The following is a 12,683-nucleotide window of genomic DNA, read 5'->3' on the forward strand; positions in this document are numbered from 1 at the left end:
ATTAGAAAGCTGTTTATACTTTACATCCACAGAATTTCTTCACTCACATTTACAGAAGACATTTTCTCAAATGTTTTCTTTTTTTAAGTAAACTTCAGTGATCTCTTTTCTTGAAGAAAAACATTCAGAACACCTTTTTTTCATCTGACTGCTGACTTATTAGAAAATCAAAAACACTTTCAGACACAGGGGTCTTAAAACATTGCCAAAAACACAAATTTTCCCTCAAATGTCAGTCTGAAGAAATAAACACCGTGAGCTAATCAGACAGCAGTGACTTCATCACAAATACATTAGGTCACATGATCCCAAACACTTTCTCTTTTTTCCAATGAAACAGAGGACAGGAAAACTGTCGTAAACCAGACATGCATGATGCAGTTTTATGCCAGGTTTGAAGAGAAACACAGGTTGTATTACACCGTTTACGAAGTCTCTGTGTGACGAGTGTGTATGAGTTTGCAACGCCATACAGCAGCAGCAACTTGAGAAATCCTGTGATGTGACTTTACACCATTCTGCAAAGTGCATGGTGTTGTATATATTATTACAGTCAGAGAGGCTCACACACACACACACGCAATATTGGAAATCCACCAGATATCCATAATAAATGTGTGAGAAACAAAATCTACATCCCCAAATCAGAAAAAGTTTGGATGGTATGGAAAATGGAAAGGGGGGGGGAGGGGGGTTGGTAGATGTTGACGTTTATTTCATGGCACACAGTATAAACTCAAGATATTTTCATGTCTGATCAACTTCATTTCTTTGCATTTGTTCACACGAATCCATTCCTGCATTTAATGCCTGAAACACTCCAAGAAAAAAAAAGACAAAGGTTGGGATGAGGGCAACTTGGCGCTAGTAATGAGGTAATTAAAAACTAAATAATGACATTTCAAACAGATGATTGTGATCATGATTAGGTACAAAAGCAGGATCCATAAAAGGCTGAGTCTCAGGAGCAAAGATGGGCAGAGGATCTCCAGTTTTCAATAAATGTGTGAGAAAATTATTAAGTGCTTAAAAACAATGTTCCTCAAAGAAATATGGGAAAGAATTTGCATATTTCTGCCTCTACAGTGCAGAATATTATTAAAGGATTCAAAGAATCTGGAGGAAGTTCAGTGTGTAAGGGCAAGGGCTGAAGTCTAAGATAAACGCCCATGATCTCTGATCCCTCAGACGACAATGCATCAAGAACAATCATTCATCAATAACTGATATAACCACATGGGCAAGGGATCACTTTGGAAAACCTTTATCAAACACTATAATACAGTTACATTCACAGATGGCACTTAAAGCTTTACTGTCCAAAAAAGAAGCCTTATGTTAACCTTGTCCAGAAGCAGTGTCGACTGCATTTTTCAACAAGACAAAGCAAAACTATATTATGCACATATTAGAAAGGCATGGCTGCAAAAGCAGGCGGTATGGGTACTGAACTGGCCTGCCTGCAGTCCTGACCTGTCTCGAGAGACATGGCTGCAAAAGCAGAGGGTACAGGTACTGGACTAGTCTGCCTCCGATAGAGATCTGCATGTTGATTTGGCACAAGTTTTACACCAGATGCACTTCCTGTAACACCCAAGAAGCTTCACTGCTTGATATCCTCAAAGCCAAAACATTTTTTTTTGTTAACAGCAGCATTGCTTAGGTGCCCCAACTTTTTCTGATTTGGGGTTGTATTCTGTGCTCAGTAAAGGTATTTCTGTGTTACCAATGTAAACATGTAACATCTCTCACTTACTGTCACTCTTAATTCAGCACCAACAAATCAAATGTTGGAAATCATTCATCAAACTGTTAAAGTAAACTTTCTTGTGCACACACTGACATTTAGAGCATTGCAAACCGTGGCCTTATTTTAGGTGTGTGTGTATATATATATATATATATATATATATATGATTGATTCTGTGATTGTGCATCACATCTGTGTGTTTATAACACTGCAGTATCACATAGTATCTCCATGTAGTTTATGGTCAGTGTTCTCTCTTCCACTAAGCTTTGACCTCCATCTTTGCATGTGTTTGTTCTATGTGAACTTCCCACATGCAGCATGTATGTAAACACTTCATCAACATTAATATCATGGGATGATGAGCGTTTCTACCAGTAAACCTGATAACTATATAGCACACATTAAGTAATTAAACGTGAGTAATAATTGTATCTGGTGCACACGCAGGAGCATTTTGACTGCTCAATAAGACGTGGCCTTGTTCTAATTTAACAACCTCTGCAGCTCTTGCTCCTTCCTTCCTGCATCGAGAGGGGTGCACACCGTAACCTCAAAACTGTCTTCTGTTGTTCTTGTGCAATACACTACTGTGTTACTTTGATGTAGCACTATTGTGCCGTATCACTGTGCAGTATTTGGCTGACTTTAGTCTCATCACATAACAACAATACATTACCCATGACCCCAGTGGAAGTTCCTATGGCAACCAGCCCATCAAGACCTGCAGAAAAAAAATTCAAAACCTCTAAATGTTGCATGTGGACCAAATTCTAACTTGTTTGTCCTTTTGAAGCTGATGTCACTTCCAGAACGGTGCAAAATGGTTCTGGAATTAGAACCAATGTCTTGTAAATGGTTTCAGGTTTAAGTTCACTGAAATACACAAAAAGTCTTAAAATTTGAACAATGCTTCTGATATGAGCAAACTTCTGAAATTGTGTGCAGCCACTTCCAGATTAGCACAAGGTCTTTGTGCATTTCTGGGTGCCACAAACAGTACTGGAGTTCCAGTGTGGTGTGGGTCCACTTCTCCGATATGAGACCTTAAAAACAAGTTCTAGTTTTTGGGAGATTAAAGGTTGAAGGAGGATAACGGATTCTGTTAACCCCAGATGTCTACTTCTCCTCTTTTTCTCCTTCATGGCTTCCTGCCGTGTCCTCCTTCTTGCTGCTATTTTCTCCTCCATCATTGTCTTCACCATCTTTAGACTCTTCCTTGCTGTCGGTGTCCTAGAAGACCAAACATGTCAGATCTAGGTCAGGCCAGAGTATCTTAAAGCAGATCAAAGACAAGTCAGTAGGTTTGAATGAGGATGACTCCAACTTTCACACACACAAGAACCACTTAATCCAGATTACCACTGATACCCGACATTTTTCACATTCATGTCATCAAATCTCAGAAAAGAAAATTATCAAGGCACCTCATGGCCGAGCTTCCTGCACTAGGAGCAAATGAAGCGTTCATATGAGTCACACTAATAATGCAGACAAGGACAGACGGGTGTGATGCCGAACGGCCCTAACATTCAGAGTGAGAAAACATAGATGACCGGCATCTAAATTTTCGAATCAATCAGGAGGGTACCAAGACTGTTCATCGATGACATCATGTAGAGAGTCCACAGCGTGTGCAGTAGCTCTGCTGTAAATACCCTGAATGATAGTCAGCCCAAAGGTTCACAGGGTGAGGACACACAGTATACGATTATTAGGGGGTGGAAAAAATATTGATACTCACAACATCCCAGAATTTAATTTTATAATGAGAATTTCAAAAGTCCAGAAATTCAAAATTCAATTCCTGGTTGAAATGAGATGGAAATGCAGTGCCACGTTCATTCTGCAGATGGAGCAATGTATTGTAGACCTCATATGAGTATTGCATGATATCAACTCCGTTTCAAACAGAGACATAGGACCACAAGAAATTTCCCCAGAGATCAACCTGAGCACTGATGAATATTTATTGAAGCCAAAAAGCATAAGGATAGGTCGAGTCTTTACCCCACTGGAAAAAAGTATTTTACTATTTTTTGTGCAGTCGTTTTATTAAGTCTGGAGACTAAAACGCATCAGCAAGCAATTTATTTCACCAAGTCGGCTATGCCCTATGCTTGATCTAAGAAGAAAGGTAAAAAAAAAAAAACCTTCACAAATGTGTTCCGTTTCTGTAAATATGATTGATGACATGCAACTAGTAGAAGAGCGATATTTAACTTTTGTAACACAACCCAAACAAATATCACAACATGTTGTAACAAATTGCTATACTTGTCACATTTCTTATGTATTGTCTTACGTATTGAAATGGCACCCAAAGTATAGTGTTGCGCATTGAACAAGCACCACAAGTAGCATGACATGCATAGAATCGACACCCCATGAAACGTGATGTGCATGGAATCAGCACCTAAAGTATCGCCACACCCATCAAATCAGCACCCAGTGTTATGTTATGCATCAAATCTGCACCCACAGTATCATGTTGGGCAGTGCATTGAATCGGCACCCAAACTATCACGATGCACACCAACTTGGCACCGAAAGTATTGTGATGCGAATGGAATCTGCACCCAAAGAATCATGATATCAAAGTATATGATACTCATGAAATCGGCACCCAAAGTATCATGATACGCATGGGATTGGCACCCAAACTATTAGGTTTCACCATGAATCGGCACTCAACACATTGTGTTGGGCATTGCATGAAATCAGCACCTGAAGTATTGTGTATACTGTAATGCATTGACCTGGTGTCATGATACTCATCAAATCAGCACCCAAAGTATTGTGATACTTATTGTATTGTGAGATAAGTGCATCATCCCAGGCCCAATATATATACATTTTGGAATCAGTTGGATAAGATGTTCATAAGTTAGAGCTGAAAGTTGAACTTGCAGACACAGTGAGGGACTGTACCCCTTCCCAGTGTGGATCAAAAATCAGTATAAAAATAATAATAAAAAAAATCAGTGTAGTGGTAATGAGGGCAGCAACATAATTAAGGTGAAGGTAGCTCTGTATGAAAACCAAAGTTTTTTCAAAGACTTCCTGTGACAGACTGGTCTTAGTGACGCGTGAATTCGGTTCGACTTCTGATTTGTGCGGACCTGCTTGATTCGGCTCCTCCTGCGGTTTGGGATCCGGGTCTTGATCCTCTTGGACAGCGCCAGCAGCTTGTTGTGTCTCTGCCTCCTCTTCTCCTTCTCCGCCTCCTCTCTCCGTTTGTCCTCTGTACGGTCGGAGTCGGATTCCTCCTGCGGCTGCAGTCTGCTCCTCTTCCTGGGTTGGACCATCCTTTTGGGCTGGCTCCTCTGCTCCTCTTGAGCTTCCTCAGGGCTAGAAGAGGAGGAGGAGGAGGAGCTGTCCGCGCCTCCCAGGAAGGAGCGCTTTCTGCGAGTGACCGAGCGGCTGTCGTCGCTGGAGGAGGCGGCGGAGCTCCGGTCGTCCTCCTGCTCGCTCTCCTCCGGCGAGCTGCGAAACTCCGACAGGGACCCGGAGGAAGAGGAGGAGGAGAAGGAGCCTTCGTCGCTATCGTCCAGGATGGAGGCCGGGAGGCCGATTTGTCGCTTCGATGCGGCCACTTTGGTTTTCCGCATCGACGCGAACATTTTGCGTTTGTATAAACTCTCCATTTCTGCGTAACATTCACCGAAAATCCGCAAAAGGCCTGGAAAAAAATTACACTTAAGTTAGCTTCTGACCTCCAAAAGGCTCATTTCTGACAGAAAGACGTACCGGCGCTTCCAGTGGACCAACAGTTCCTTAAAAAAAAATCTGACCTAAAGCATTAAAAACGGAACGTTTGACGGATTTTAGCGCAGCTAGCTGCGTGTTATTGTTGTGGCTTCTTCTTCCATGATGCCTCACACGGTACAGCAGCAAGAGGCAGCGCCACCTGTGGCGCAGATGTAACACTACTGCTGCGGACTGATCAGTAACGAAGGCAACTGAGGAGCGGCGTTAAAACTACAACCCCTGGCAAAATTTATGGAATCACCGGCCTCAGAGGATATTCATTCAGTTGTTTAAATTTGTAGAAAAAAAGCAGATACACTATAAGAAATCAGGGAAAAAAAATTGTAGCAGTCAGTAACGGTTACTTTTTTAGACCAAGCAGAGGAAAAAAAATATGGAATCACTCAATTCTGAGGAAAAAATTATGGAATCATGAAAAACAAAAGAACGCTCCAACACATCACTAATATTTTGTTGCACCACCTCTGGCTTTTATAACAGCTTGCAGTCTCTGAGGCATGGACTTAATGAGTGACAAACAGTACTCTTCATCAATCTGGCTCCAACTTTCTCTGATTGCTGTTGCCAGATCAGCTTTGCAGGTTGGAGCCTTGTCATGGACCATTTTCTTCAACTTCCACCAAAGATTTTCAATTGGATTGGACGCAAATGTATGATGAGGGCTTACCCTTTGACGCCCTGTATCTCGATTTTCGAAAAGCATTTGACTCTGTGCCAAGTGCCACTCATTTATAAACTGCGAAAGTATGGTATAGAAGGAAGACTTTGTAATTGGATAGAAAATTTCTTAAGTGATAGGGAACAGAGAGTTTGTATGAATGGTGTGAAGTCCTCTTGGATGAAGGTCACCAGCGGTGTCCCCCAGGGATCGGTCATAGGGCCGATATTGTTTTTGCATTTTACTAATGATTTGCCATGTGCAATAAAGTCAAATTGTAAAATTTTCGCCGATGACACGAAGGTGTATCACCCCATCTTTTCTTTAGCTGATGGGGAAGACCTCCAGTCAGACATAGTCTCATGGCTTGGTCTGAAGAATGGTTACTTGGGTTTAATGAAGGAAAATGTAAAGTTCTCCATATTGGTAGAAAAAAAAAATCCATGTTACGATTATTTTATGAATGAAAAACAATTAGAAGCAGTTTCAGAAGACAGAGACCTAGGAGTGTTGATTTCTAAGGACTTATCCTTTTCCCGCCACATTGCTCTTTTGGCAGCTAAGGCCAATAGAATTCTTGGGATGATAAAAAGGGCCTTTTTGTTTATTGACAAAGACTCCTTTCTTCTTTTATACAAAACGTTTGTTCGTCCTCACCTTGAATATTGTGTGCAGGCATGGTCACCATATTTGCAGAAAGACAAAAATATGTTACAGAAAGTACAGAGAAGGGCCACTAAGTTGCAGTAAAGATCTGGAATAGTTTGCCACCTGAAGTGGTCTTATCCTCAAGTACAGATATTTTTAAAGCAAATTATGATCTGTATTATAGTATAATGAATGCCACCAGATTTTAATTTTTAATTGTTAATAGCTGTTTTTATTGAATGTTATGATTTGTTATGATGTGTCATTATATGCAATCATGTATACAAATATTTTACACAATAAAATGAATTATGAATTATGTTTCAATACGCTTCGGTTCCTCCGCCAGATTTTTCATGAATAAAATACACCAACCACTAATTATTACCACATATGCCCAGAAAATTATGAATACTTTGATGTGTTGCGAACCGGGACGTTAATTAACGTGTGACGACTTGGACAAAGCCCAGACAGAGCCTTAATTCATTTGAAAGCTTGACTCAGTCTTGTCCATCCAAATTGGAAGTCTCAAAAACCAGTTTTATTTGTTATCTATCGTCCACCTGTTCGTTACTGTGAGTTTCTTTGTGATTTTTCAGACCTTTTGTCTGACTTAGTGCTTAGCTCAGATAAGATAATTATAGTGGGTGATTTTAACATCCACATAGATGCTGAGAATGACAGCCTCAACACTGTATTTAATCTATTATTAGACTCAGTTGGCTTCGCTCAAAATGTAAATGAGCCCACCCACCACCTTAGCCACACTTTAGATCTTGTTCTGATATATGGCATAGAAATTGAAGACTTAACACTATTCCCTGAAAACCCCTTTTTGTCTGATCATTTCTTAATAACATTTACATTTACTTTGATGGACTACCCAGCAGTGGGGAATAAGTTTCATTACAGTAGAAGTCTTTCTGAAAGCGCTGTAACTAGGTTTATGGATATGATTCCTTCTTTGTTATGTTCTTCAATGCCATATACCAACACAGTGCAGAGTAGCTGCCTAAACTCTGTGAGTGAGATAGATTATCTCGTCAATAGCTTTACATCCTCATTGAGCACAACTTTGGATGCTGTAGCTCCTCTGAAAAAGAGAGCCTTAAATCATAAGTGCCTGACTCCGTGGTTGAACCCACAAACTCGCAGCTTAAAGCAGATAACTCATAAGCTGGAGAGGAAATGGCGTCTCACTAATTTAGAAGATCTTCATTTAGCCTGGAAAAAGAGTCTGTTGCTCTATAAAAAAGCCCTCCGTAAAGCTAGGACATCTTACTATTCATCACTAATTGAAGAAAATAAGAACAACCCCAGGTTTCTTTTCAGCACTGTAGCCAGGCTGACAAAGAGTCAGAGCTCTATTGAGCCAAGTATTCCTTTAACTAGTAATGACTTCATGACTTTCTTTGCAAATAAAATTTTAACTATTAGAGAAAAAATTATTCATAACCATCCCAAAGACATATCTTTATGTTCGACTGCTTTCAGTAATGCTGGTATTTGGTTAGACTCTTTCTCTCCAATTGTTCTGTCTGAGTTACTTTCATTAGTCACTTCCTCCAAACCATCAACATGTCTATTAGACCCCATTCCTAGCAGGCTGCTCAAGGAAGCCCTGCTGTTAATTAATGCTTCGATCTTAAATATGATCAATCTATCTTTATTAGTTGGCTATGTACCACAGGCTTTTAAGGTGGAAGTAATTAAACTATTACTTAAAAAGCCATCACTTGACCCAGCTATCTTAGCTAATTATAGGCCAATCTCCAGCCTTCCTTTTCTCTCAAAAATTCTTGAAAGGGTAGTTGTAAAACAGCTAACTGATCATCTGCAGAGGAATGCTCTATTTGAAGAGTTTCAGTCAGGTTTCAGAATTCATCATAGTACAGAAACAGCATTAGTGAAGGTTACAAATGATCTTCTTATGGCCTCAGACAGTGGACTCATCTCTGTGCTTGTCCTGTTAGACCTCAGTGCAGCTTTTGATACTGTTGACCATAAAATTTTATTACAGAGATTAGAGCATGCCATAGGTATTAAAGGCACTGCGCTGCAGTGGTTTGAATCATATTTATCTAATAGATTACAATTTGTTCATATAAATGGGGAGTCTTCTTCACGGACTAAGGTTAATTATGGAGTTCCACAAGGTTCTGTGCTAGGACCGATTTTATTCACTTTATACATGCTTCCCTTAGGCAGTATTATTAGAAAGCATTGCTTAAATTTTCATTGTTACGCAGATGATACCCAGCTTTATCTATCCATGAAGCCAGCGGACACACACCAATTAGTTAAACTGCAGGAATGTCTTTCAGACATAAAGACATGGATGACCTCTAATTTCCTGCTTTTAAATTCAGATAAAACTGAAGTTATTGTACTTGGCCCCACAAATCTTAGAAACATGGTGTCTAACCAGATCCTTACTCTGGATGGCATTACCCTGACCTCCAGTAATACTGTGAGAAATCTTGGAGTCATTTTTGATCAGGATATGTCCTTCAATGCGCATATTAAGCAAATATGTAGGACTGCTTTTTTGCATTTGTGCAATATCTCTAAAATTAGAAAGGTCTTGTCTCAGAGTGATGCTGAAAAGCTAATTCATGCATTTATTTCTTCTAGGCTGGACTATTGTAATTCATTATTATCAGGTTGTCCTAAAAGTTTCCTGAAAAGCCTTCAGTTAATGCAAAATGCTGCAGCTAGAGTACTGACAGGGACTAGAAGGAGAGAGCATATCTCACCCATATTGGCTTCTCTTCATTGGCTCCCTGTTAATTCCAGAATATAATTTAAAATTCTTCTTCTTATAAGGTTTTGAATAATCAGGTCCCATCTTATCTTGGGGACCTCATAGTACCATATCACCCCAATAGAGCGCTTCGCTCTCAGACTGAAGGCTTACTTGTAGTTCCTAGGGTTTGTAAGAGTAGAATGGGAGGCAGAGCCTTCTGCTTTCAGGCTCCTCTCCTGTAGAACCAGCTCCCAATTCAGATTAGGGAGACAGACATCCTCTCTACTTTTAAGATTAAGCTTAAAACTTTCCTTTTTGAAAAAGCTTATAGTTAGGGCTGGATCAGGTGACCCTGAACCATCCCTTAGTTATGCTGCTATAGACTTAGACTGCTGGGGGGTTCCCATGATGCACCCAGTGTTTCTTTTATTCACCTCTTTTTGCTCTGTATGCACCACTCTGCTTTTAATCATTGGTGATTGATCTCGGCTCTCTTCCACAGCATGTCTTTTTCCTGATTCTCTCCCCTCAGCCCCAACCAGTCCCAGCAGAAGACTGCCCCTCTCTGAGCCTGGTTCTGCTGGAGGTTTCTTCCTGTTAAAAGGGAGTTTTCCTTCCCACTGTCGCCAAGTGCTTGTTCATAGGGGGTCGTTTTGACCGTTGGGGTTTTTCTGTAATTATTGTATGGCTTTTGCCTTATAATATAAAGCGCCTTGGGGTGACTGTTTGTTGTGATTTGGCGCTATATAAATAAAATTGATTTGATTTGACTTTTATACACTTACTGAAGAACGAAGCAGAGTACTCACCGAAATCATCTCACATAACGTCTAATTCAGTGTGCTTCTCTGTGCGCCTATAAAACAGACTGATAGAGCACGCAAAACACTTTGGCATAAATTTAAAAACGCATAAATATGCCATTATCAGAGTTCCGCGTGCGCGGGGGTTGATGGGATGCGAGTGTTACAAACAAGACCACGTGCTTCACGCGCTTGGGCAAAACACTTCAATATCGCAAATGAGCGCGTGCTCTTCACACCACTGTCTTCCTTCGCTACGCCTATTTGTACACCAACATCTGGAACTGCTGTTCATGGACACACGTTACGCAGGAAAATAAGTGTGCTCGCATGTCTGCCGCACCTCTCTGACTTGTGACCAGCCATGTTTAGATGTGCAGCACATCATAACTACTTCAGAGAACAGTGCAGTGTGATGGGTGTCGCATATGGTACCACTGGGGATGTGCTGGTTATGTAGATGATAATGATGATGTGGAAGGGACCTGGTATTGCCTAACATGCAGCCTGAAGTATGAGCAACATTAATCTCTTTTAAGTACCTGTTTTCAGGCTGGCAGGGGTGGCGGGGTCAGGATAGCATGCATGACTGGATCACATCCATTGTTCCTGACCCCCAGCCCCAGTGATGTATTTCTTGAAATATAAGACAGGGCCATTCCACAAAAAAATGTGCCGGCCATTTTAAAATCTTTTTGGGCCATGTAATCATAGAGAAAACCTGCTAACATAAATAATAACTACCTATTTTTATTTGTCAAAATAAAAAATACATGACAAAAGCCTTCCAGTTTATCCCATGGAAAAGAGTGACACAGTCGTGCTTGGTGTGTTCCATTGTCATATGTTCACTTATGTAGTTTTTTTCTATGAAATATGCACTTAAAAAGCTCAAAATTTTATGTTTGTGATTAGTCACTGCCAAGGGCGTAGGTTTGGTCTCAGCTTTGGTAGGGACAATACCACCACCCCACCACCCCCCCGGCCCCATGCCCACCACCACCTAACCCACTCATACCGTTAGACGCACAAGTACTGCATAATACATAACATATGACGACATAAGGCTGAATAATTTAACACTTTATTTACAATATTAAGTGTGTAGGCAAACAAACAAATAGCTTAAATAACAAAATTGCACCCAAAATCACGAATCTATTCTATAGGCCTACACCCGAGAGAACAAGACAACAACAAAAAAAAATACTTGTGGAGCTAACAAAAAAAAAGTTTTTGCAACCAAGATGTATAATCTATTCTCTTCATCAATAATGCAGTTGTAGGTATGTGGCAACCTAATATGCCAAAAAAAAAGGGCTTTCCAATGATATATGGTGTATTACATTAAACGTAAGCCTGTGATGTCATAACGCAGAGGAAAAACACGGAAGTTTCACACTAGTGCGCCGCTGATTCTCATTACCGTAAGTTCTCATGTAAACCCTAACTCTGAAAAATTTCAACACTGACAGCAAGCCAACAACCCGTGCTTTCCAACAGTATGCTATATGTTGCATATCTTACGGTAAAGTGCGTTCGGTGACTTTTGAAACGAGGATAAAGTATGGAAAAAGAGCGCAAAAGTGAGAGAAAAGTACAGAGACAGACAGCAAACATAAATGTAGTAATTTTTGAGGAAACGGGAGGGTGTTAGTGTCATTTGTGAAGGTGTGTGTGCATGTTTGTGTGGCTGTGCAGTTTAAGTGTGGCGCACAGCATTGTTCGCAAGCCTCTCCCCCGCCCTTCTTGTTTTTCTGCACCGGGGCAGTGTTGCCAGATATGAAATATGAAAGTATCGTACCAAAACTATCGTATTTTGGGAGAAATTATCGTACACAAACAAAACGCATACAACGTAGCTATTTTAGCGTTTTTTTTTAATTTACAAAGAATTTTATGTCACATTTTAAACAGTAATTATAGTAATGGGGGAAACTATGGCACAAAAAGAACACAAATGCACTACCAGACTAGAAAGATTTTTTTTTTTCTGTGAAGGGACACAAACATGTATTAATTACCAGACTAGAAAGATTTTTTTTTCTGTTAAGGGACACAAACGTGTTAATTACAAGACTAGAAAGAGTCGAATTCAACCTCGAGGTCGCTGTCGTCATCCGATGCCATGGCCACTTGTGCAGATTTTGTTGAACACAGAAAAATGTTGACACCTCCATAAGGAACTTGAACTTTTTTTTATTTTTCTTTATCTCTTTGCTCTTGTGTTTTGTTCGTTTGTTATTGCATTTGTTGAAATAAAGTTTCAAAAAAAAAAAAAAAGATGTTGGTTGGGGAATCTTC

General features: G+C 40.2%; 1 protein-coding gene across 1 annotated transcript; it reads right to left on the reverse strand.

The window, feature by feature from the left end:
* On the reverse strand, positions 1 to 5,670 carry ccdc82 (coiled-coil domain containing 82). Its single transcript, XM_034192455.1, has 2 exons — positions 4,873 to 5,670; positions 1 to 2,983 (listed from the first exon to the last, which is right to left on the reverse strand). The coding sequence occupies exons 1-2, from the start codon at positions 5,395 to 5,397 to the stop codon at positions 2,870 to 2,872; spliced, it is 639 nt and encodes a 212-aa protein (XP_034048346.1). The 5' UTR covers positions 5,398 to 5,670; the 3' UTR covers positions 1 to 2,869.
* Positions 5,671 to 12,683: the final 7,013 nt, after the last annotated feature.

This window comes from Thalassophryne amazonica, chromosome 17 (genome assembly GCF_902500255.1).
Source record: "Thalassophryne amazonica chromosome 17, fThaAma1.1, whole genome shotgun sequence".
NCBI lineage: Eukaryota > Metazoa > Chordata > Actinopteri > Batrachoidiformes > Batrachoididae > Thalassophryne > Thalassophryne amazonica.